Source organism: Cottoperca gobio, chromosome 20, assembly GCF_900634415.1.
Source record: "Cottoperca gobio chromosome 20, fCotGob3.1, whole genome shotgun sequence".
In the NCBI taxonomy this organism is placed as follows: Eukaryota; Metazoa; Chordata; class Actinopteri; order Perciformes; family Bovichtidae; genus Cottoperca; species Cottoperca gobio.
This window is the reverse complement of record NC_041374.1, coordinates 6,620,067-6,647,069: the sequence shown is the minus strand read 5'-3', so window position 1 is coordinate 6,647,069 and position 27,003 is coordinate 6,620,067. Positions and strand designations below refer to the sequence as shown.

At 41.5% G+C, this 27,003-nt stretch overlaps 3 protein-coding genes and 2 pseudogenes across 3 annotated transcripts in view; 4 read left to right on the top strand and 1 right to left on the bottom strand.

Moving 5' to 3' along the window:
* Positions 1-102: 102 nt before the first annotated feature.
* On the bottom strand, positions 103-2,615 carry enkur (enkurin, TRPC channel interacting protein). Its single transcript, XM_029458274.1, has 5 exons — positions 2,340-2,615; positions 1,760-1,905; positions 1,457-1,674; positions 1,120-1,266; positions 103-779 (listed from the first exon to the last, which is right to left on the bottom strand). Exons 1-5 carry the CDS (start codon positions 2,417-2,419, stop codon positions 606-608), a joined length of 765 nt encoding a protein of 254 aa, XP_029314134.1. The 5' UTR covers positions 2,420-2,615; the 3' UTR covers positions 103-605.
* On the top strand, positions 2,417-6,934 carry thnsl1 (threonine synthase like 1). Its single transcript, XM_029458273.1, has 5 exons — positions 2,417-2,530; positions 3,001-3,147; positions 3,336-4,727; positions 5,314-6,058; positions 6,467-6,934. The coding sequence occupies exons 3-5, from the start codon at positions 3,366-3,368 to the stop codon at positions 6,601-6,603; spliced, it is 2,244 nt and encodes a 747-aa protein (XP_029314133.1). The 5' UTR covers positions 2,417-2,530; positions 3,001-3,147; positions 3,336-3,365; the 3' UTR covers positions 6,604-6,934.
* Positions 6,935-12,281: 5,347 nt separating this feature from the next.
* Positions 12,282-14,845, top strand: LOC115025770 (uncharacterized; annotated as a pseudogene).
* Positions 14,846-15,835: 990 nt separating this feature from the next.
* On the top strand, positions 15,836-20,009 carry LOC115025769 (patched domain-containing protein 3-like; annotated as a pseudogene).
* Positions 20,010-22,064: 2,055 nt separating this feature from the next.
* gpr158a (G protein-coupled receptor 158a) overlaps positions 22,065-27,003 on the top strand; it is a 63,276-nt gene continuing 58,337 nt past the window's right edge. Inside the window, exon 1 of the mRNA XM_029458113.1 lies at positions 22,065-22,968. Coding sequence (XP_029313973.1) covers positions 22,091-22,968 — 878 coding nt within the window. The 5' untranslated portion in view covers positions 22,065-22,090. The remainder of the gene's footprint in view (positions 22,969-27,003) is intronic.

Genomic DNA, 27,003 nt, shown 5'->3' with positions numbered 1-27,003 from the left:
AACAAAGAAAAAGGAAAAGAGGTCCTGGCCAGTCACATGGGCTGTGGGATCATGCTTCAGTCATTAGTGTAGAATTACACGAGTAATCAGCTACATGTGATGCTGTGGTGGCTTGTGGCCGCATCACGGGCCACTGCAGGAGAATGAAAATGACTGGCAACAAATATTTGGTTCAGTTTTAATGCAGCAAATTTTATTTAATCAGAATTAAATTAAAGGCCTACACAGCCAAGTATTTCTTCTTTTGTTCTCCATGAAACTCCATTTGGAAGGCAGGGAGGTGGAAAGAAAGGAATGAATACATTGAAAAGTAAAACGTTATCTGGAGCTAAATCGTTTATTACAATATTACAATCTTTTCTTTAAAATTACGTAATATTTTAGTAATATTAGAAAGTAATTCTGAATGATTCTTCAACTTGCAGAAAGAGTTTAAGATTTAAGATTTTTTTTCTTATGATAGATTATGAGAATATACAAACACAGAATGTTATTTCACTCAAGCCCATGTGATGTTATATATATATATATATATAATCCCAGGTGGGCGTCTCACGACATACGACACAGTACATCTGATTAAATCCACCTTTTTTTTTAATGTCCTAGTGATTGGGTATGTAGATGGTTTTGAACCTATCAATGAGGTTGATGTCGTTCTCCAGTTGCTTCATCGCCACTTCTAGACGGTATCTGTGGGACTTCTTGGACAGGTTGTCTGTGACGAGTGAGAGGCCTTGGTACTCATGGTGCAGTTTATCCCAATTCTGCTTCAGGCCCTGCATGGTGACATCGGGAAACCCGTCAACTGTCAGGATTCACAGATTTTATGTAGCCATGCAACCAGTTAAAGGGACATGGCTAATTCTCCAGGCCAGTGAAAGAAATGTGTTGATTGGAGAGTTGTTAGTGAAATCATGGAGCTTCTATAGCACTGGATTATTAATTCTGCCGCGTGTGACAAGAATCTACATAACAGACATTTCATCCTGACTAATTACGACTGAAAAAAATTGTTTTCCTAAAATGTTAAATACTTGAAATCATCACATTCATTTCCTTCAATCCCCGCTGTTTTATGGGACGAATTGCCAATGTGCAGCCAGGCGTTCCGAGTACCTCCAGGATGCCTTGTCGCTCCTCGTCAGACAGGTGTTTCATGGCTCCCCGCTCCCTCTGTTCTTTCACAAACTGGTCATACTCCTCCTGAGCTCTCTGCTCTTCTTCATTGCGCTTCTGCAGGTACTCAGGTACTTCTCCATAATGCTGCAAATAGAAACGGGAAACTATAGACAATATGTTCACAGTGGATCTAATTAAGTATTAAAGCAGGTCCCAAAAATGGACCATTTCATCAGTAAATAGGGGAATTTACAATTTTACACTTGTATTTTTCTAAATGTATTCGACTGTTGTAGCTGGCAAATAACGTATTTTTCAATTTCTTCTCAAAAACCTTTTTCTTGATGTATTTGGGGACTTGTCCTGAATTCTCAAGGAGCTGCTTGTGTCCCTTAATGGTGTCCACACAGGTAGGTTGGGGCTTCATTGGCACTGCTGTAGCTGTCTTTATAAAGTCTCTCTTGGTTTGAATACCCATAGGTGGAATGTCTGTCCTCGCAGGAACGGGTGGTTTCTTCACAGTCCAGGTTTCACGAACCTCTCTCTCTGTTTCTGAAAGAACGAATAAATATGAAGTTAAATAACAAAATCAAAGACTCACCCATACATTGTTCAAATAGTCTATAGGAGAACTCACTTCCGGATAATTTGGGCTCTTTTGAATGCTTCTTGAGGTATTTCTCTGGGGATGGCACCTCTACTTTGGCTGGTCCCATCGTCCTCATTGGATCCTTTGTTGACTTTTTCTCAAGAACAACTGTCGGCCTATACTTGGACATATACCTTCAGAAGCAGCACATTGCAGAAAATGATCATTTAATTCCAAATTAATTTATTATGAATAAAATAAAACAGACTACAGGTACACTTACTTAATTTAAATAATATTAATAATAATGATGATAATAATAATAATAATAATAATAATAATAATAATAATAATAATAATAAAAGCCTACAATTTAGAGGAAGCTTTAAGCAGGCAATAAAATGCTTCTTGTTATTTTTCATAAATAAGAACACATGTTATAACACTAGCTAATTCCGAAGTTAGCTGCTTTGAAATGTGTGGCCAAATTCATCCTTTTCTTTCTATGTCAACAACATTAACAGTACCTTGCTCTCTAGTTAGCATATTGTGTAGCTAACTACTAACTAGCGGAGCTAACCTAAATAAAACTAGGTTAATGAAACGTCACTGCTCTTAAGTAGCCCACCTTGGCGGTTTTTTAGTATGAACCTCTTCCTTTGGAACAAGATTGTAGACGCTTTCTTTTGGATACACAACTGCAGACATTTTGAAGGACTTCAAATAATCAAAAGAGAAGAAAAAGGCACAACAATTAACGCTAACTACCGTAACTAGCTAGCGTTAGTTAACTTGACCGAGCTAACATTAGCTTCTTGGGTCAGTGAAATTTGTTTGACAACACGCTGCTGGCTAGTTGCTAAGCAACTAAAGGAGCAAATGCTGCATTTTCTAACAGTTGTAAAGCGATAAATTGATCAATCTGAGCTGTCCACATGTGAACACTACAAACTGTGTCTTGATGTATAGTACCCATACTTCATAAACAATCCGTATTAGCCTATATATATATTGTGTATCCAACTAAAAACACTTTCTTAGAATTCGGCTCACTGAAGAACAACGTTCCGAGGAGCATTTGAATGCAGCACAAAAGTCACTCGTACTTGCATAATGCGTAATGCAGAAATTTCGTGTTTCAAAGTGATTTGCTCTTATATGTATCGTTAAATGTGTAAGCCTGTTATAAGATTTAATTTCAGAATAAGAAAACATGGAAGAATTCAAAAATATCTTTGCAACGGGAAATGTGATCCGCCTTCGACGTCTCACCAGTTTTGTCCCTCCAGACTGACCGTAGTTGTTTGTGAATACTTCAGTGGTCCGGTATGTGGTACAACATGTTGCTTTGCCCGTTAAAACAAACCGTTTAGTTGCCACATGCTCTACTAAAAGATTCATTATCGGGTTTGAAGTACTGAAAGACACCATTTCACGTGAGTGTCTTGCTCATTAAACTATCACTTATGTTGACAGGTCATTTGAACTACTGTCCTTGGCTGGCTGCAAAACACGTGCAAAGTTACAGCAGCCAAGCACTGTATCAAAACATGACGTGGCTGGTCGATATAACACAAATATGTTAAAAGTGTAACTGCATTTGAAATGTCCTTATTTTTCACAGGAGACAAGGCTGCTGTCATTTGACTCCTCAATGGCTTTACTGAATGTGCTAAGAGCTGTCAGATGCTACCTGAGTCCCCTTTCAACATCAAAATCATTGCTTTCCACCAAAGCCTCCCTGCTAGGGGACAAGAACATCCTGCTCATGGGTGCCCCTGGAGCAGGGAAGACCACAGTGGGGAGGATAGTGGCCCACAGACTGGGACTGCCTGTCATCGACGTTGATGACGATGTCTTGGAGACGACATGGAAGATGCCTGTGGCGGCCAAGCTGGCAGCAGTCGGCGGAGAGCGTTTCCTGGAGGAAGAAGGCCAGGCTTTGTGTAACTTCTCTGCCTCTGGGTGTGTTGTTTCCCTGACAGGCTCTAACCCTCTTCACTCCGCAGCGATGCAACACGTCAAAGAGTCCGGACTGGTCATCTACCTTGACGTGGACAGTGAAGACATCATACAGAGACTTGCCAGGATGAAGGTGAACAGGATAGTGGGCCAGGAGGCAGGGGCGTCCATGAGGGACATTTTGCATTACAGAAAACAGTATTATGAGAGGTGGCTTGACATGCGGGTGCTTTGTGGAACAAGGGACACGGTGGAGGAAGTAGCAGAGAAGGTGCTGAAGGCTATGGAGAGATATCAGAACCACGCTGACGAAACCTTTGTGTCGACCAGGAGTGACAGCGCGGCATCATCTAAGCAGAAAACATTCTTTAGTGATGTGGTAGTTGAGGGTCTGGCCACAGATGGAGGCCTCTACGTTCCCAAAAATGGCTTCCCAAACATGGATGCACGTGAATGGCTGAGACTAGCTGACATGTCATACCAAGAACGAGCATTAGTTTTACTTGAAAAGTGCATACACCCGTTGGATGTTCCTGCTTTGGATCTCAGAACAATGATATTCAAGGCATATGGGTCTAACTTTTCTAGTGAGGCAATAGCACCTGTAAAACATCTCATCCACAATCAGTATGTTCAGGAGCTTTTTCATGGCCCCACCGCCTCATTTAAAGACCTCGCCTTGCAGCTGATGCCCCAGCTCTTCTCCTACTGCCTCCCACAGATGTGCAACTACCTTATTCTGGTAGCCACCTCTGGAGACACAGGAAGTGCAGTGCTCAGTGGCTTCAGCAGGCTCAGTGGCACCGACATACACAGGACCGGGGTGCTGGTGTTTTTCCCAGAGGAAGGCGTGAGTGAGATTCAGAAGCTTCAGATGACGAGCTACACGGAGGGCAACGCCAGGGCCGTCAGCGTCCTGTCAGACTTTGACTTCTGTCAGAGAACCATAAAGAGGATGTTTGGAGAGGGTGGGCTGACGGGCCACCTTGCTGTAGAGTACGGCACAGTCCTCAGCACCGCCAACTCCATCAACTGGGCCCGGCTGTTGCCACAGGTGGGTTATTTCAGGGGGTTTTTCCCACAGCATTCATTTTGACCTAATAGCAGGGAAAGCTAAGGTGTTACTAATAACATTAATGATGGATGAGTTCTATTCAAGCGTCCCAGTAAGCCACGACAACGCAATTTTTCGCAGTTACTCTCTTTCTAAAAAGGGACAGTTCACCCCAAAATCAAAATGACAGATTTCCCCTATTACATGTAGTGCTAATTATGAATCTAGATTGTATTGGTGTGAGTTGCCGAGTGTTGGAGATATAGCTACTCTTCCTGGGAGTAGCCGGGTGATGATTTCCGGAAAGAGACTTTGCTGTTGAGTTTTTCAAATGTATTTTATGGCACTTTGAGCCCCACAAACTGAGAGCCATCCAGTTCCATTATATTCGTCAGCAGGCGGACATTTCTACGGCTGACAATCCCCAACATTTGGAAACTCGCACCAAAACAATCTAAATAGCACTACAGGTAAGAGGAAAAATATGTTGTTGTTGGTTTTTTTTGGGGGGTGAACTGTAAGTAAAGCCTTTGTCACACTTTTACTTTGCAACAAAGCGTTGTGTTAATCTTTCTTCCTCATGCAGGTGGTTTACCATTCCTCAGCCTATCTGGATCTATGCAGAGATGGTGTTATCAAGTTCGGGGAGCCCATTGATGTTTGCATCCCTTCTGGTAACTTCGGCAACGCCATGTCAGCGGTCTACGCCAAGCAAATGGGCATCCCGATAAGAAAGGTCATCTGTGCGTCCAACCACAACCGCATCATCACGGACTTTATCGCCACAGGCGAGTACGATCTCCGGGGACGGCCTCTGTTGCTCTCCCACTCCCCTGCCATAGATATCCTGAAATCCTCCAACCTTGAGAGGTTTATCTTCCACGTCTCAGACGGAGACAGCCGCCTTGTCAAGGAGCTGTTCACACGCTTAGACAGACAGCAGCACTTTCAGGTTCCTGAGCCTCTTCTTGGCAGGATACAGCAGGAAGTGCTGGCTGGCTGGTGCTCTGAGGATGACTGCTTGGCCGCCATCCAGAGCGTTCACACACAGACGGGCTACCTCATGGACACACACACCGCCGTGGCTAAAGTCGTCGCTGATAGGCTGCATGACGGCTCGTGCCCCATGGTGCTTTGTTCCACTGCTCACTATGGGAAATTTGCTCCCGCCGTGTTCAAAGCCTTACAAATCCAAAATATTCCACAGGATCCTGTGCAGCAGCTGAAGAAGCTCGGGGCGACTGCATCCAGACCTGGAATACACAGAGACCTGGTGACATGCCTGCAGGAGAGTGGCAGGAGGCGACACACTGTTTGTCAGGCAGATTACGGTGTGTTGGTAGAAGAAGTGGAGAGCATGATACAGGACTCTTTCTTGAAAGTTATGTAGGATTATTAACTTTTTTTTTTGTTATGTCCACCTTAAGTTAAAGTTAATTTAAATGAAAATTAATTATTTGCAAAAAGTATATACTTCATATGTCCTGTTAGTATCATGTTCTTCCAAATAATGTGTAACTTTTAAAGCAAATGGAACCAATAAAAGGACAAAAAGAGGTAAAACGATCTAATAGACTATTGATTGACAATTGATTTTCAAAAGACATCATTTAAAAGACCTAATTCTGCCTGAGCCTGCAGGATTTAGAAAGAAATGAACAGCACTTTCCCTCAGATTATACTGCAATAGAGATCTAAACTGAATTTAAAGCCCAACATTTCTTTACATCATTATACAGAGCCCTGGCCCACTAGATGGGGATGTCTACCTTTTGGCCACTGCTGTGTGGAAACACTGGTGCAAGCATTGCAACAACAGTATTTGGATATCGCTGTAAGGAAAATGAATTACTGGCCGAGTCAGAAGGTCGAATAAACTAGTGAATACTTTACCTGCAGTCAAGGAGTGGATCATTTTATACTTATACATTTTATACGTACTCTACGTTGTAATAAATATGGGCAAGAACATGTATCAATAATCTTAATCTTAAATCTTTTGTTTACCTCATCCACTTTCTTTTTACTTGAGCTTTTCTCTGCTGAAAGGATAGCTGAAGTTATGTTGTAGAGACAGAAAAGCAGCTGGTACTCTCCTCCAATCAGTGTCCACTACTCATTAACTTACTGAAGGTAGAAGGGGTTATACTTTTCATTCAATTAAAAAAAAAAAAAGAAATGTTGAACCACACCATTCCTGGCCTTTTCTATCTCACTTTTTCTTCTCAGCTGCTAAAATGCAGGACCATATAGTCCAGGGGTGTCAAACTCATGTTAGTTCAGGGGCCACATGCAGCACAATTTGATCTCAAGTGGGCCGGACCAGTAAAATCACAGCATAATAACCTATAAATAAATTTGTCACTTTGCTTTTAGTGCAAAAAAGTACAAGTACATTCTGAAAATGTTCAAATTTAATGAACTATGTTTTTACAAAACATTATGAAGAGCCTGAAATTTCTTAAGAAAAGAAAGGTGCAATTTCAACAATATTGTGCCTCAGTTTATCATTTACACATGTACATTTACAGATCACAGTGTATCTACAAAAACAACACATTTCCTCACAGGTATCTGGAAGAGTATTTTACTTTATGATCAAAACAACACATTTTTATACTTTGCAAAATCATCCCACGGGCCGGATTGGACCCACTGGTGGGCCGGTTTGACACCCCTGATATAGTCATTTTATTTTGTTCTCTTGAGAATAACACTATTAAAGGGGGAGTTTGATCATTTATGCTAGGCGGAGGGGAAGTGGCTCAACTTTCAGATCATGTTTACTTCCTGACTTCATCAACAAGCAAGGATTGATTGTTTTTATACATGTACCACAGAAACGTGTGTAACTGAGGCATTTCCAGTTTGACCAGCACGGTGAACTGTGCTTCTGCTATAATGTGTTCAAGCTAATTACCTTTCTGAAACTGTTTCATTTTGTGTTACATTATATATGCTATATATTTTTGAATTATTGATTAAAAGAAGTCTTTATTGATAGTGTCATGCTTTTCTGTAGTTATTTTTCCTCTTATGTGCTTAGATATAAGTTTTTGAGGGGCACCAAGGTCATATCCCTTTTTTTTATTTATTATATATATATATATATATATATATATATATATATCTCTAAAGACATATTTACATTAAAGACATTTTCAAGCCTTCTGGCAAACCCAAAATCATGTATATGGAAAAAAGACAGCTTGTATCTTTAGTGTATTAGGGGATGGATGAAGAAACATCCTATAATTGAAAGCAGTGGTGGACTTGGCCTGAGAGTAATTTTCCACCCTCTGACGTCACGCCATCCATAACAGAAATGACTCCCGTCTCTGTGCTATCAGTCGAGTCATTTAAATCCAGGTGCTGCCTCAGCAGCAGCGCGGACAGGAGGGAGGAAGATAAGTTTCATAGATCTCCAGGATTGCTTATGACTGCAGTTGTTAAAATAGATGGAAAGTCAGGCCAGATTTGACAAAGCACTTTGCTCGCATGGCCTCTGATCTGGATCACCGTCTCTCTGAGTCTTAGACAGAACTTAGAGGAAAAGTGTTTTCTTCACTTCTGATTAAATCTGTAATTGTGCGGCAAATGCTCGTCAGTTAGTGTGTCCATGGGGTTGTTTTATCTCCTCGATGAAAATGAAAGCTCAGCCATAGTATGTTTTGTTGAGGTTAAGTAGCAGTTTATGGTTCCTGAAGAACCCCAAGTTTCTTTAAGTTTTTGTCAAGGATCATTGTGTAACGCCTAAATGATTTTAAGGATAAATACAACAAACTTACAGGAAAACTTAAATATTTAAGGAATATATCCGAAGGACAGGACTTTGTGCAACTCATTTCTTTGTGAGAATACATCTTAAATTAATATACTTCATGCAACTGTTCACTAATTTTTATTTTGAACTGTACAGGTAAAGTAGCCTATTTGCTTTATCCAATATAAAAGTTCCTTGGTATTTTTAGGTGTTTCTATTTATTACAAATGTTTTACTCTTATCTGTCTATTCATTATTTTTTACAGATTTTTAATCTAATTGTATCCATTTAGTTGGAATGTCAGAATTTTCGCACTTTGAACTACACTAAAAACCGTATGAAAGGTGCGATACAAATAAGATTTGACTGATGGATTGAGGGGGGGGGGGGGGGGGGAAGACATATTCAACCGATTATAGAGGGTCCAAGTAGACTGGTTTGTTTGAAATAGCCAAAAAGGTTGGGAAGCACTTGACTAAAATGACATAGAATTCTGCAGCATTAAGATTTCCTTTGATTGGAATAAGAGGCTCAGACCAAGTCCCAGACCAAAAGCACAGGGTTGTCTACAAACCTCTGGTTGAATAGTCTTCCATCACATCTTAGCATCAAAATGCCCCAAAGCCCTTCCCCCATTTCCTACATTTCCCCTCTTACTTTTATTTATTGTTACATACAGAAAAGAAATAAAATTCAACAATTTCTGCATTAACATCTAGAGATAAACTCAACAGGACTCTGCATCAAATGAAAGAAAACAACAGAAGTGTGATTGAGGAATGAGTGCAACATCCACAGCTGTCGGTTTACTTGTCAGTATTTGTGTGAAAATGAGAGAGCAACAGTGACGCAGTCCAGACTGACTCTACTTTAGTGTGTTTCCATGCTTACAGGACGACAGATCACTTGTTTTTTTTGCCGTGCATGAATATTACATAGCACATGCTCACATACTGTAGGCTTCTGTGCTTGTTCTTTCTGCCTTCCTCCCCTCTGTGTCCGTGGTTTGCTTTCGCTGTGAGCATTGGCCTTATTAATCAAGCTGCTTGGCAGGTGAATGTGAGGAATGGGTTGGTAAAGTGTCTGACGGGGGAGGAAGGTAGTGCGCAGGTGCATGTGTGTGTGAGCGGTGAAGGGAAAGAGAGAGCCAGCTGTTGCTCAGCACCTAGTGGCCCACGGCTCGGTGAGCAAGGATAATTGCAGGTACCAGCATGTTTCCATCTCTTTAATGTGAACCTGTGGCATAATGGAAACTGCTCTTTCACAGTGGAGGGAAATAGAGAGGAGAGAGGAGGAAATTAACGCATCGGTGGAGTTTGGAAAGAAGATCCGGTGAAGCGGGTTGATTTGAGCTTCTGCTCCCAAGAACTCTGACTTTGTAGTTTCTTTTCTTTCCGTGTTTAATTCACAATGTAGTATTGAGATTTTGATAAACAATATTTGGCACAGGCATACACGTTGGTCTACAAATGCGAAAAAGGAAAACTTTAAAATAGTTTGCCTTAATTTGTATACTCATGAACAACATGTAGGTAGGCCTATGCCAGCTCAACAACAGTTTTGAAGTGATTTGTTTCCAACATGTTCTCCTCTCATAGCACCGACTAAAAAGTTAATAATTATAATATATTACGCACTGACCCGTGAACAACTCCTCAACACTAATCAAGGGAATATTGATCATTTTCAAAAATTGTATGTCCAAATATTTGCATTGCATTTCATTGTACATGGGTGCATGGGTGTAGCCAGAAACACTCGTCCAAGGTCCTCAAATGCATCAAAAGAAAAGAGAAATTATGTAATAAAGCGTTGGAAGACTTTTTAAGTGAACAATAATTTGTTTTGTAAGTGGCTTTTCTAAATGTCTAAATTTAGAAAGTGAATTTGATCACAGCAATCCTTAAAGAGAGTCATTAGCATTGGTTTCAGTGGAATTGGTGGTTTAAAATAAATTCTATTTCAGAGGCTTTTACCCCCCCCACTGCCAAGAATAAAACCCACAAGGGAACTGAGAATCTTTGCCCGTCTTGGCACCAACAATCGTCACATTTATAAAATGTTGGCATGAAATACTGGCAGCAAGCATTTGTTCTGAAGTGGCGGTAAAACACACGCCCACAACTGGAAAGAGCTGAGTTAATTCTTGGCAGCAGCGCCTCTGCCTTCGACCAACGTGCCTTGACTAACACCATTGTGAGTATTCAAAGTTGGGAAGCCAGTGAGGGATCATGTGCTGTACATAGGGAACTCTCAACAACTAAACTGGGGGGAGAAAAATAGCAGATTCAAACAAAAGAAAAATATGTTATTTGTCACTGTATCATTAAAATCTTATATGCAGTTATAATAAAAAAAAAACACAAGATGCTCAGTTATTCTAAAATGGATTTACTGAGTGTTAATTACATTTGTTTTAAATGATGAACGATTAAATAGACCTTCACAAATGGTTTGTAGATGATGGCATAACATATTATAACCTGTAATATAATCACGTACTAATCTGTGTGATTGTATTATTATAATTATTATTAAAAGAGACAGACTGTAACTTATTGCATTGTCATTAGATTGTTGTGCATTTCTAACCTATTTTGAGGAAACCTATTAGATTTGAAGGGTTTTATTATTATTAATTATATTATTATTATTTATTGTAGATGCAGGTTTACATGACCTTGTGTAAATTAAGGTATATTTAATCATTGTTGAATGTGGAACTGTAGAACATCCTACACAGGGTTTGTGACCTTTTGACCTTTCATTGTGAAATGAGCTTTGGTGCAGGATGCTTTTTTCTTCTATACCAAAACAAGTCATCTGATCTGACAGAGTGAAAACAGTCCGTGCGTGGGTTTATATGCGTGTCTGATTTTATTTAATATTTTTACACTTTTACACTGAGTATTATTGCAGATTGATGTGTTTTTCTTCATGATCAATGGTTTATTTCTGGAAGCAAGAGCCAAACAATCAGCCAACAATGTCGGCATCGTGTTCACCCGAGGCTTCCCTGCTAATTACCTAAGACATTGATTCGCACCCCAACATACCTCTGCGAGTAAGTGTGAGGAAGAGGAGGAGAGAAAAGAGAGCTAATGAAGGTGTCAACAGGAGCTTACCAGCAGAACATGATTGTTATTGGATTGAACTAATTTGCATTTTGATGCAAACTCGGGGCTGAACAATACCCGTCGGTGCCTCTCTGCTGTTAGCAGTCTTTGAGAAGCACACGGACAGAAAACAGTGATTAAATTCAAGGTGAACCAAATAACTGAAGGGTCCTGAAACAGATTACATTTACCTGATGCCTCCATCAGGCTTCTGGCGACCCGTCTGCCAGGATCTTCTCCTCTCTGTGATGAAGGAAAGAGAATCAATTTCTCACCCCCAGAATGAGAATACAATGACCCCGAGATGTATCTGTGTGAAATGAGATATGAGCCTTGTCTCGAAGGACTCGCTGAGCTCAGATTGACAGCTGATTGACAGGGGTTAACTGCAAGGGAAAGGCCGACTGGCTCGGAGGTGTAAAACTGACCCTCTTGGACCCTTTGTTGAGGGCAGGGTTGATGCATGTCTGGATGTTGCTGAATTCCCAAGATATTCCTGTAATTGACCATTCGATAAGCCCCAGACCCCTCATTGCTGCGCCTGTCAAGCTTTCTATTCTTGTAAGCAGTTTACAAATTGTAATGGTGTCAGATGAAACACTCAAAATGTGTAGTAGTTCCCTGTTGTCAGTCAGAGGTAGACACAAGCAGCTGCTTATGTACTGTATAGCTGAATGCTCGAGGATAGTGCAGAGACTGTGCCTTATGGAAGAGGTTACATATTTGGACAGATTGCATATCCATAAGCGCTATATAAATGCATTAATATCATGATGATTATTGTTTTATTATGATTTACGCTTTAAGGAAGGGGCAATTTGGAATCATTTGCAACAATATCCAATGGTGGGCTTTCACTTTCAATGTAAATGTTAAATGTTAAGCGGCTAATTTCTAAGGTATTCCTATAATTATTAGGAAGATCTAGCTGTTATCGTGGAGGACTTGAAAACAAGTAATTATATTTATTGTCTACAGTTGCTGACATTTACAAGTTACAGAAACAAACATATGCAACAGGATTCCAATATACACACTGATTTAGTGATATAGTTACTAAGTTATGGAACACCTGTGATTACTTGTATCGAGTGATTTTCTGATTCAGACTGGGAACTCTTATCATTTGAAGAAGAGTTGAATTGTCCTTGAAAGGCCATCTATTCCCACACAACCCCCACACAATACTGGTCTTCTTTCCTGGTACAAGAGTAATTATCAAGCCTTTTTTAATTTATTTTTGCCAATGAAAATAGATGTGTAAGAGGCTATAACCTTCACAGTGGATGCAATTCTTCCACTTCTGATCAAACAGGGCTGCAATTCTGAAGATGGGCTGCAGACGCACAGGCTGCCTGGCAAATCCTCTGTCAGGCTGTTTTGAAAAACTTGGATCACTTGTAGGCTCCTGTCCTTTTGTATTTTCCTCTCATACTCTCAGTGGCGCTCAGCGGAGGCTTCACTTTCCTCAAAGACAGGGAGGACAACAACTTTGAGCGGCAGATCACACCCAAGAAAGGACCCTCGAAAGGCGACGAGGGCCTTCGTCGGGGAAAACTTCCCTTACGATGACTCCAGAGGACAGGTTGTACGACAAGGGCAACTTTGCATCCATCATTGCTGTGTCAACTAACACCTCAAATATACTAACACATCCTGCCTTTGAGGACATCATCAGACTCAACAATAAGATCCTTAATATCACTGTGCATGATGGGAGACTGGGATTCAATGTGTTGTGTGCAAAAGCCAACAGAGAATATGTCTCAAACATCCTCCTGGAAATGATTAGCTCTAATGAAACCAGTATCATCTTCACCGAGCACACGCACAGATCCAGTTCAGTGTTCCTGGGCTCTGTGCTCGGCGGGGTTATCACAGATGCCAACAGCTCAGTCATAAGTGCTCAGGCTGTAAAATTCTTCTCCTACTTAGATAACAAGGAAAGCACAGCTGACGTTTTAAAATTATGGCTTAGAGGATTTAAAGAACTCTTATCAGACGAGACGGACAGCAAACACATTGACGTGCGTATCACACTGCTACTGATATTAGATTTTCTTTCATTAGTCTTCTGAAAAGCTTTCTCTGCATATTCCTGAATATTTGCCTCAATGTTGAGCCTCTCTTTGTTTTAACTAAGATATAACAATGATTATTTAATTAGCAAACTGTCATGATCTTGGTTTTTTATCATGGTTCCTGTTTTGTTTTTGAAAGCTTCACTCCCTTTGTGTCATGTCTCGTCTTACTTCCTGTCTTTGTGTTTTCCCTCCTTTTGTGATTGTTAATTTGATCCTCCTGTGTCCAATCACTTCTGGATCGTTATGTAAAGATTTAATTATTTCCATCAATAACACAGTGGAAAAAATACCAGTTTTTCCACGTAAATTACGCTAGACCACAATGCAATGCAGCAACAAGACTTTTGACTGAATGCTCTGTTTTATGGCTTTTGCTCTCGGCACCAACTTGTAAAACACACACAACCGGGACTGACCCATCCAACATCCACCCAACAAAGTTTGTGTTCAATTTTCAAATATTTATTTAATTTTCATATTCTTTATTAATCTACTTATATTTTCTACAAATTAGATTCCCTTTAGGGATTGTCTTACGTCTATTTTTAGCCCACCATGAATATAATTCTAGTGGAGAAATACTACTTCACGTTATATTTTATGTATATCTAAAGATATTAAGTCTAGAAATGTGAGTCATTAAAAGCCCACATTACCAGAAACACTATGACATGGCATACAATAAGTTTTGGTGTTTAAAAGTTACAATGGGAAATGTAGTAAGTCACTGACAGAATAAGGATTCCGACACATATCAAAATAACTCCTTGAATATATTTAGCACCACAAAACAAAAGGTGGATTTTGTCTCATAGTGGAACATGCTGTTGCACTGCGAAGTTAATCTAAAAAAGCATGCCGTTAATGTACAATCACATAAGCATATAGAGGTATTTTCTAGTTACAGCCTGTATCTTTCTTTTACTGACAATGTGGTTGCAGACACGCTACTTTTTCCTAAAAATCCAAGCTGTGCTGTCACACAGGTTTTTCTGACTTCATGTTTGCGTCTCTTTGCTCCATTGTAGGTGTCTTACTACACCTCCAAATCCAGGCAGGAGGAGATTGACAGTCACACCACAGATGGCTTCCCTTTATTCCTCATCACTTATGCCTGTGCTATCACCTTCTCGGTGATTTCCTGCCTGAGGTAAGAAGTGATCAGTGACTGTCACACAGTGAGCTATTTCCTGACTGCGAGCCAAGTCTGGGACACAGAGAGCTGTTGTTTACCAAAGTGACTGACACATGAACATTATAACATTACATTATCGTAACAATTTAGACATATAGCTTGACGTACAGTAGGTTGTTTTTATTACACTATTACACATTGTAGGTCTTGCTATTATTTTCATTGTGTACTAAGCATTTTGACTTTTAGTATAATTATTGATATTGAATTATTTTACTAGTGCTTAAATTCTATAGTATTGGTCCTATCATATTCCAAATGATATCCATCATTCCTATCAATTTGTGTCCCTCCCTACTCGTGGACAGACTCGGTGCAGATAGCCTTGGTCTGCAACATTCCTTAGTGTCCGGAGATTGCCCTTGTTTATCTCCTCGGGGCTAATAGGGCCAGCTGCAAGATAAGGTTTACAGACTCCTTAATCATGCCCTATGAAGGCAGAGCCATAAACAAAACTTTCTCGACAACAACATCGGAGATAGTGCTCTTGGACATAGCTCAGGACAGCAGCTGTGACGTCCATCCTATCTACAGGTGGGGTCTAAACACGCTCCGGCTTGAGGTTACCAAGGTAAATACCCAGACGAGAGGAGAGTTGATGGTGGCTATGGTTCTCCTTGATGTCAAGTTTCCGGTACTTCGCTCACAAATTCCCATTACAATTATCCTGTATTTATCACTATCCCTATTGGCTGCTATTTAGGATTAGTTACATAATCCTGCTTTAAAGAGCAACTTAACGATGCCAGAGGAGTTTCCTTGTCTATAAACAAAGTTATTTTAAAGTTTGAAACCTGCCTACAGTACATAGCTAGCAGTCTTTATCCTCTTCGCCTTGGCTTGCACAGAGCTGCGTTTCTACCACCCATATGAGTGGAATAGTGTGAAACCATTGGCAGGACTGTGCATGGTGTGTAACATGTGTCAGCGTGAATGAGAAGAAACCAACATGGGACCCACACATAAAACATTGCCCCACGGTGCTAAGAGTGGTCAGAAACGCCACAAAGTTCCTTTAACAGCAGCTGGAAATCTTTTATTTTTTTGCTGACTTTGCGTTTCTCCGCTCGTCTTGCTACACAATGGTACTCGGTGTGGCAGTACGCAATGACATCACTGTTACGTGCGGTCAAAGGTACAACTTAATCAAACGTTTCAACCAGAGGGGGCAGTGTAACACCATCTTTTCACCCTGGTGTAAAAGATATTTGTCAAAGCCTCGTTTTTAGTTCGACTGTGTAAAGTTGTTTGTAAATGTGTGCACATTGTTGCATCAAATGTACGCATGTGTGACGCCTTTTGTTACGTATATCCAACAAGATTATTCTGAGGCTGCTGAGGTTGAAGGTTGTCAAGATAAATGCTTACAGTATATTTTTATACCGTAGTTAGTTACATGATTTTGATTACTACACCAACGACGCACTATCTCTACCTCCTTGACAGATTGGACAATGTGAGGAACAAGGTGTGGGTGGCTGTCTTCGGCGTCTTCTCCTCAGGCCTGGCTGTTCTCTCCTCTTTTTTTGGCTTGCTGCTTTACCCAGTGCCGAAGCGGATGGCTCACAAGAAGCTATCATGTCAATCACCGCCCTGACCGACCTCTTCAAGTTCTCCATAGTCCGACTTCCCATCAGTGCTATCTTTCTGCCTGTACACCAGTGCCTCCATCATATTTTCTTACATATACACAATCACCTTCTTTGGAGCCTTCCTGGCATCTACATGGGAGGCGGGAAGCCAGCAACAGGCACTGGCTGACCTGCATGAAAATACCATCAGGAAATCCAGATCATCATTCTGAGGTATTTAACATCTGTTGTGTGGGAGGCGACTATGATAAGAACACTGGAGCAGAGAAAAAACAACCGTCGAGTAAATTCTTTCAGGATTATTACGATCCATTTTTGATCAAACTCAGTGTCAAGGGAGTTGTAATCTCCCTTTTATGTGGTATATTTAGCTGCAAGTATTTATGGACGTTTCCACGTACAACAGGGGATTGAGCTCTATGATCTGGCAGCTCATATCTCCCATGTTACCAGATTCAATTGGAAGGATAGGCAGTATTCTTCTGATTACGGCCCATCTGTGATGGTTATTGTAAGTGAGGAATTCCCATATTGGGATACAACCAAGGGGCACCAACTTGAGAGATGCATAGAGGACTTTAAAAAGCTTCAATTTGTAGATGAGGTGTATACATCTTGGCTGGACAAAAAACACATTTAAACCTTGAAGTTTTTCTCCAAAATCTTTTTTGATTAATTTTCTTTTTTCAAGTAAGATGTTAAGCTCACTGGGGATGCCATCTATGCTTCCAAGTTCTTCATTCAGACTGTGGATATACATGCACATGCTTAAGGGACTTAAAACCACTGTTGGCAGATGCCATAATAGCATCTCTATTAGTTTATAACCAGAAATTCATCTTCTACGAGTAGTAGTCTGCAGCACGATTTAAAAAAAACCTTGGCGTGATCACAGCTGTGATGCTGGTTGTCTCTCTCCTGCTGATTCCAGACCCCCTCTGCTCATTGTGGGTGACTTGTTTCGATTGGTTCAGTGACTGCGCGGGTAAATGGTTTCATGGGCGCTTTGGGACGTCAGACTCAATTTCACATTCATGATACTTTTTGCCGTCTGCATCGGCTTCACTGTCGATTACTACTTTTCTACTATTTTACCTTTTTCTACATCCACAAAATAGTTTGCATACTTTTTGTGTTGTTGCATAAAAGCCAAAACCAACTGTTCCGATACAGTCATTCTAGCAATGAATACGTAGGACATTTACTATTATTCCATGCTGCAATAACATCTTATTATGATTACTGTGTGGATTAGAGTACAAATCCTCTTATTAGGCAACTTGTATACTTAGTGGAGCACATTGACGTGCTGCTAAACGTTCAACTCGTCTCTAAAAGACTATATAATTGCACAGTTGCATTTCTTTCACTGGCAGTAGCATGAGCACTTGCTGTAGATGACTTGCTATTCCATAAAGTCCCTGTCACACATATCCGTATAACAGAAACGTATGCTGGCGTATATGAAAATTTGTCAGAGTCCAAATACGTCCAACTTTTCATCGGATCGGACAAGTGAACATATACAGATACGCATGTCTAACTATTGATAGAGTATCACTTACTTATACAAAATGTATCAGACGAATACTCAACTAATGCATAAGATATACAAAAATATGGTGTGTACAAAATATCGGCAACACGCTGGTGTACGTAGATATAAGGTAAGGTATAAGTAGTGTTCGTTAAGAGCTCGCTGTGTTACGCTGGGGTGCGTTGTTGAACGCTGATGTTTTGAACATGTTCAAAATTACCGGACGTACCCGACGTGTGCTTCATAAGATATGCAGACGTTACACATAAGTTACGTTACGTTAGACATACATGAATACAGTACGTCAATACCTACGTAAATACAGTATGTGAATACGTTAGAGGTACGTTAGATTTCGGCTACGTCGGCTGACGGTGAACCCTACAGCCAACTTATTGATAACGAGTGGATAACCTATTCCTACCCTATGTTAAGATTATCCCTGACGACGGAGTAACATATTAAACGTGTTTCTACAGTACAGCTAGCGTTCAGCTAGCGTTTTGGGAGCTTATTGGGGTTTGAATATAGGATATAGGGTCCCTGTGAGGAGCTCATCCTCACTTCTTCACAGCACGTCTTGATGAATACATAAACCATCATCAGAGAGCATGGAGGATGCTGAGAGGCTGCGACAAGAGTACATTCTGTTCTCCAGCATCAGCATGACGTGAACCAGATGGCACTTTTCCAGCTCCGTTGTCCAGACACTCTGATACGTTTTGTATGAGTAAGGGATACGTTATCAATACGTTGGACATACGTATAATAATTTGTTACGTATTCGTTATGTATGCGTCAGCTACAACACCGCTGTGGAAAAGTTGGACGTATTTTGAGCTACTTTTCATATACGTACATACGCTTCTGCCATCGGAACTGTGTGACAGGGCCGTATGTCTGGCGTGTTCGGCGTATCGTCTGCGTCCTTCGAACGATCACAACTTACCCTTAATTTATATCAACCTATTGTCGATATTTCGTCTACGCCAGCATACGTCTCTGCCATACGGATATGTGTGACAGGGCCTTTAGAGACAAGTTGTCCAGTCATTTGGTTTTTGCACTAAGGCTACATATACAAGTGTAATTTAAACTTCAACCTTTCATGAATGTGAGTGTTTCATTTGAACATATAACAGTGATGTAATGTGTGTGGGGCTGCAATTGCTGCACTGAAATGTCATCACAGTTCTGAAGCAGTAGGACTTTTGGAGACCTTACAGCTCATATCATCTTCCACAATAAACACATCAAGCCTATCGTATGGGGCAGGAACAATATGTATCAGATTGACCCTCTAGGGTGGTATACTTTTCAAATGTCACATTATTCCAAAGTGCACGTAACTAAGCTGAACCACCATTTCTCAATTCCAGGAATTGTTGTTTATGTCATATCAAGTCTCCAACTGGCAGCACATTAACATGAAGAACCCTTTGCCCATGCAGATGGTTCACACCTCCAAAGAAGGTGCTATCTCCACCTTCGTCACCGTCATCATCACCATGACTGATGTTTTAGGATTTTTTTGTATTGCTTTAATTTCCCTCTCTGCAGCATTTTGGTAGCCCCAACATCAAAATGGAAAGAGATGGAGAAGCAGAAAGAGATGGAGAAGCAGATTCACTTAATAACTTTTTGAGAATATGCAGCTGTTTTGATATAGACCTACAGGCCATGCAGTTGTACAGGATCAAGTTTTCCCAATCATTTTTCTGCATTTTGGATTTTCTGTCTCAGGCCATTTGCTTGCAGATATCCAGATTTCGAGATTGGACAAGCAAGCAGCCTCTTGGATGCTGCTGTATGTAGGTTTTGGTAAAAAACAAAACAACCCAGGAGGTTTTTTTTTTCAGGTTCCAAATTCCAGCATCCCTAGTGGCCCATGCATCGCGCGGGTCGACTCTGGGATCCGTCACCCTCCGTCACGCTTGTCTTCCTCGCCCTCCTTTCCGGGACGAGATGCCTCTAGCCCACACAGCGTGACGTGACATGCCCCTACACCCAGGAGAGAGAGAGAGAGAGAGAGAGAGAGAGAGAGAGAGAGAGGGAGAGCGAGAGGAGAGAGAGAGAGAGAGAGAAAGAGGGAGAGAGAGAGCATCCTTAGAGCTTTAACTAATAAGAAAGAGAGAGACTGCTTAATAAAACCATGATCCATGATCCTTCAGTGTAGTGTGCAGGAGCAACAGCTCGACTCAACATAAATTTGTTTTTTTGATTAGAAACATGTCTAGGTTGAAGGAAAGTCATGGCTGAATTGCCACAAATAGGCCCTGTATGTTTGGAGAAATGGTTGCCCAGTTGTACCTACAGTAAAAAGAATACATAGTAGTCTGGTTAAGGATTACAAAGAAGCATCTTTTTGGTACATTATAGTTTGCCCGGTGCAGTGTTGGCGGAGAATCCCCAAGGACATCTATGAAGTTTGAACTCTTTCTGTTGTCGTACGGTATTTGACGAAACTAAAACACTTTCAAACTTGAAGCATATGGCCAAAAGTATGCGGACACCCAAGCATTACACCCACATGTGGTTGTTTAGTAACATCTAATCTCAAACGCATGGCCATCAAAATGGAAAAAAAGGTCATGTATTTCCAAGCGCCGATCAGGATTTGAATTAGAATCTGATGAAATGTAAAGGGTTGTTTGGTCACTGTCAATCAAATGTGACGACACCCAAACAATCCTGATGAAGTACGTTTGCTTAATATTTAGTGTGTTAAATGACACTTCAGGCCAAACAAAGCAGTGGGCAGCTACTATACAGCGCCCTCGGCACCTCAAGGACACCTCGGCAGTGCCCAGGAGATAGACGGGCACCTCTCAAAGTAGCAGTCCACTCCACACTCTTTTTTTGAACCGACGACCCTTTGGTTCCCAAGTCAAGTCCCCATACAGACTGAGCTACAGTCGCCCATATAAGCAGCTAAATATGGCGAACCCCGAACATTTCCTTAACTTTCGTCCAACTTTTATTTCCGGATTTGTATTTCCTATTGGTCCGTGTAGTGCAAATGCCAAACATATACCTGGGATGAAGATTTTTGATCATTACACATTAAGAGAAAACAAAACTAATAATTTTTTAAAAATAAAATAACATATATATATATATATATATGGGTTTTTCCTCCTGCTCTCATCTGCATCAGGGAATTTCGTTTTTAAAAATATTTTCTCAATTCATTTTACAATTTGAAATTGAAGTGGATGTAATTAAGCTAGTATACTCTGATCAACAGCATAACAAAATAAAAAATAAATAAACAACTCTTGAACAAATCTCTATCAACTGATCTAAATTAGGTGATTCATTTGAATAAATGAGACGACGCTGACTTCATCTGTTTCAGCACCGGACAGCTCCCTCCCCGCTCCACCGAACACTGCGCTGTGATTGACAGAAGAAGCGGCCATACGCGGATCAACGGCGCTTCTGGAGCCCTATGAGATGATGAGGAAGACGGGCTTTAAGGGCGCGGAGCTCCTGATGTGTCTCTTCGTGGCTTTGGTAGGCCTACTTAATGCCTGTTGTGGTCGGAAGAGGGCGGAGTGCGTTTATCATCCAAGTGAGAAGCTCCCTGACTCGGTGCCTCCTATAGAAAATATATAAATATAACAATAACCTGCCCCCTTTACCCCTCCCTTCCTCTTCGTTTTGAATCAGTCTATGCAGCCTTCACGCAGAGGGAGAAGGTCCGCCGCAAAGCCAAGACAGTCTTGTCTACAGTGAGAGTGAGAGAGAAAGAGAGAGAGAGAGAGAGAGAGGTGGGGGGAAACAGCTGCAAGCGGACACTCCACATCAACAAGCTGCATGAGGCATCTGTAAAGAAGAAGAAGGGATTTAGCGAGGACAGCGAGGGGGTTCCTTACGTTTTCCCCCTCCTCTGCTTTTTGATTTCAAGATCAGAGGCGTGGAGCTCGCAAGCATATCCTACAAGTGGTGAAGCGATGGTTTAGCGGAGCAATTTGGAAGATTTCTTTTTTTTTTTTTTTTACAGCACGCCCAACGACACTCTAATTCCGAGCAGCAATCCCCTAAACATCTGTGGACGCTTTTCTGGAGGGAGATGGCTGTTTTTCGGATGTCGTTGCTGCTGCAAGTGGGATTTGTGATCGGATCAAACCATAAATACGCGGAATGGTCAGCGCATGGGGAAGATATCAGAGCGCAGGAGGCGATTTACGGCGCTCAGACGCACCGTCGGCAGCTGGCGCATCTCCGTGCGCCTCAGCATCCTCCCGGGGAGACGGCGGAGCTGCCGCAGAAAATAGAGGAGCTTCTCCCCAGGGTGGTCACGGCTTTTCTTCACACGGGGGACTCGACCACCTTAAAGCACGCCAACTGCTCGCGGAGGTACGAGCTCACCTCTCAGCGGGGAAGGTCACAAGACACCCCGCATTACTCCATGAACAGCGTGCTGGATACGGTGCTGCACGCCACAAACTTCCTCAACATGATCTTGCAAGCCAACAGGTCCAGGGAGCAGAGTCTCCGCAGAGACATTGAGTGGTACCATGCCTTAGTCAGGAGTGTACTGGAGGGAGACGCCAAGATTCACCGGGCGGTCGTCACTTTTAGCGCGGATTCGTCTGTGGAGGGCCCCTCTGTGCTCCTCCAAGCCACCAGGGCCGGTGGAGAGATAGTCCTCCATGACCTCTCCAGCATGGCACACCACCATCTGCACAACCGCACTGTAGACACAGAGTGGTACCACGGTATCAAAGACAGGAAGAAGCCCAGTTTCCATAAGAGGGTGCTGAGTCAAGATTTTAAATCACTTGACAATTCTTTAAAAAGAGGAGAGAGCTTTATCCCGGACAAGACACATGTCAAATGGTCTGCGCCCTACCTGGAGTGTGAAAATGGGAATTTTGTTCCCCGCTGGCTTTTGACCTTATCGGCTGCTTTCTATGGCCTGAAGCCCAACCTGGCTCCTGAATTCAGGTAGGCACACAGATGGTTGAAACCTGAACAGTGATGTTGGTATGAATAGAAAAGGCTGGTAAACAACAAGCTCAGCAAAACATCCCTTTGGCCTTCTTGTCATTAAAAGACCCAGTTCATAAAGCGTGCATTAGTTTACGTTTATTATCAAACTACAGATTTATGTGAGAAAGATTTATGCCCACCTAAAGGTGAGTTCAGGTGGGTTAAACCACCACCACACTACATCTCCAATCCCCATACATAAAGCTTACCTGCCTCTTTCCTCCCCAAACATAACGCAGCTTCCCACTGGCCTCCCCCTGTTATACCAGGGGGGTTTCTTCTCTCCTCCAGTCTGAGAAGGAGGCTAAAAATAACCCTGAATGTTAGTGGATGTAGCAGTGGTGGAAACCCCTGGCTACAGGCCCTAATTCGTTTTTCAAAAAAACTCGCTTGGCTGCATGCTTTACTACTCAGGAAATGTCTTGTGCCCTTTCTTTTGGGAGAGGCGTCTAAATCTGCGATGAGTCAGAACCTTCCTGAGATGAGAGACAGCCAATTAAAAAAAAAACAAAAAAAAAAACGGCATCAGCATGATGAAGAAATGCTGAAGTATTTGTGTGTTTTCATGTCCTGAAGCCACCCCTGCGGCAGCCTGCTTGTGTAACGTGCCATGTTTATGCCACCAGTCCTGATTATGTACCGGACTAGTCAAGTGTTATGGCTCCATTATGATCCTGACCAACATCTTTGCAATAAATATTTAATCCAGATCACTAGGTGTGTGTGTGTGTGTGTACTGCCTTCGATGAATCTTTAATTGATACACTCGAGTCGCTAAATGGAAGGCATGGATTGCAAATGAGTCAAAACCTGCAGTGATTAAACTGTAATAGGCTATCACCTGGTGTTATCCCAGACTAAAGCCGCTTCAGCAGCTTCACACACTTAGTCTCAGTCTCCATAATGAAACAGTTGAATAGGAAATTACCATGTACGCTAAACTGATGAACAGTCAGAACTGTTTGATTGGGAAGTGAAAAATAATTGTGTTTGAAAAGCTTTCCTTCCATGGCCAAAGGCGCCGTTTTTGTGGTCAATTCCCCCCCCCCCCCCTCCATTATATCGGAGGTGTGACATGCGTGGGTGTTTGGTATTGTAAGGTCCCTGGAGAGTGGTCTGTTCTGCGGCACTAAAAGAAACCCAGCTGTGCTTGAAGGAGCAGGAGAGCGACATCCATTCGTGAACTTGTTTTCCTATCAAAATAAGGACATTTCCACATTATTGCACTTTATCATCATTCCTATTAACATTACTGTAAATAATACAGTTGGGGATGCTTATATAGAGCATAGAACTCTGCACAATTAAGACCAATGCAGGTATTTAACGGAATACATTTGACATTTTCCCACTGTTTCCAGTCTTTATGCTAAACTAAGCTAAGCTGCTAGTTGTCGCTTCATATTTAGCATATCTAACTCTAACTATGGAACTAAATGTTGCACTATGCCTTAAATAATGAAGCTCTAATAAAACTCTCGGCAGGACAGCGAACAGGCGGATCTGCCCAAATGTCAAACCTTTTCCTTTAATGACCAAAAGGCCGTCCTCATATCTCGACAGTGCCATTTCTTTCCGTCACATTGATCAAATTTGACACATTTGTACACAATTCCACAACAAACATGCTGTTCTTGTATTATGGCCATTTATCAGAGTAAAATGCCGTGCAGTCGTGTTGCCATATCACTAACCAAATGCCTTAAATAAATTGCTAATCATAGCTTTGCGTATGGTGTTGCAATTCAGATGATGCTTACACAAGTGTGCTTATTCAGTCAGTCAGCCTTCTTCATAATTTTGTCTTAAAGAGTTAACAGTGGAATATTTAAAACATCTTTCACCTTTTCATGTCGTTTGTACCGTACAGCATCCCTCTCTTAGTTTCTTTTCTTAACAGCCATCTTTCAGACGCTCATATCAAAGTAGCAGGCGGCTCATCCTGCACCCTCCCTGTGCCTCAGCACCCTGCCAGATAAGAAACAGGAGAAGAGGGAATAATATAGCTGCCTCAGACATCAGCTCTTCTCCGCTTTCCCTCCAGATGAATACACAATCAATACAACAATGAATTAATAATGAAAGATGTAGAACAACAACCCTTCATGGGCCATCTTGATTCCAGCCTTTTAAGGCTTCAGTCACTTCCTGTTTGGCGCGATGAAGTCGCAGGAAGCAAGGTGGCTTGTTTTGTAATGCATTTGGCAGAAGGAAATTAATAAAAATTTGAGGGTAGTTGTTTCTTCCGTTTGTTTGTTGAACACGCAGGTGCTAAACAACTAATGCAACATGTTAGAGCAGGAGTGTGTGGACATGTGTTTGTGATAGATCGACCTGTTGTTTCTATGAAGGTGTAAGAAATTGCACCTCTCGCATTTCATCTCTTCTCTTCCCGTCTGTCTCTTCAGCTGCACTCGAGGCACAGGGGAGGCAGCTTAGACCACACAGAGAGGACTGGCTGTTTTCAAGCGTGCAGTGTGTAACTCTCTGTGTGTGTGTGTGTGTGTGTGTGTGTGTGTGTATGACATTGTTGGAGGTGGAGACATTCTTCAGTATGATACAAACCGTCCTAATTGGCAGATCCCTCTAACTTCACACACAAACTTGTAACTACACAGGCGCACAAATGCAAAAACTAGTTTGAACAAACACACAAAGTGGGAATACACAGACGAGGTAGAGAGGGAGGTGGTGTGTGTGTGTGTTAGGTGAACACACGCTCTACTTCAAAATCACCTTTCACAACACAGACCTTAATTGCTTTGAGGCTGAAGCTCGAGCAGCAGCAGCTGTATAATCAGGCAAACTGTAAAGAATTTTTTTTTCTCCAAAGGCCAAATAGGTCCTACTGTAATTAGATGGCAGGATTGTCTTCATTTACGCTTGGCTTAGCGCCCCATTTTGCTTCACAAGCAGCTAAGGTCTGGACAGCCTGACTGCTGTGGGACGCCCAGCCGTCTAACAGAGTGGGAGGCCTCCAGCTCCAGGAGGAACCAACAGCATCTGCTTTGATGGACACCATCCAGAAACAAATAGGAAGGAAACCCCACAATTCCCGGGGCCAAACACGATAATATATGATGGTAAGCTGAGATGAAAGAGAGCAGGAGAAAAAATAAATTGAATGCAAGAGGAAAATTAGCGGAGACTCGGGGCTAAGTATTTCAGAGCAAGGAAGCTTTCTTACCTGGTGAAGTTGTAAGAACGGCGAAATCTCAAGTGCACCTGGAATGAGTCTTCAGTGTGCAACCTGAAGCAAGGGTTAAAGATCCCTAAGGTGCTCTTTCACCCACTGCCGACGTCACTGGGACTCCGCTGCTCAGTAAGGCAGCCTGTCGATACGATGCCTTTCAGCAAGTAGATGTCAGCGTTATAAAAAATCCAACTATCATCCTTCTAGCTTGCTGCAAAGAGATATTGTATTCCTACTAATACTGCTAGCGATGGGAGTAATCTCTGTGCTTTTTGATACTATTATGGTGATGTCATTTGGTTGCCTCACTAAGGATTATAAATCTGTAATATCATTACTGTAGGTTTATCCTTTACTAATCTGGAGTACAGATTACGGAGGGGGCTGTAGAAAGGACAACAGAGTTCTATGTTGGATCAGAAAAGTTTGAAAAGATTTGGAAAAGGAATTAAGCTACTGTTACGTTTTTATTTGTAAGTTTTTAAAAGTTGTCTAAAAAAATTATAATATATATATATATATTTTTTTTTTACAGTAGATGTCTCATAATAAATAACAGTTATAAAGAAGGACAAGCACATAAGGGAAATGGACGAGTTAAATACCTGGTTGCAGCTTTAAGACATTTAATATTGAATAATCCAGAAGTGCTGTAACCTAGTAGATATCTATTTTTACATGCTTTTATTTAGAGTATCTTACTATAATATTTCTACAGAGGGATCATCGCAGCTTCATCTTATCGTATTCTGGAGCTGTCAGCAATATTTTATGATTTATTTTTATTTTGAAGGTAA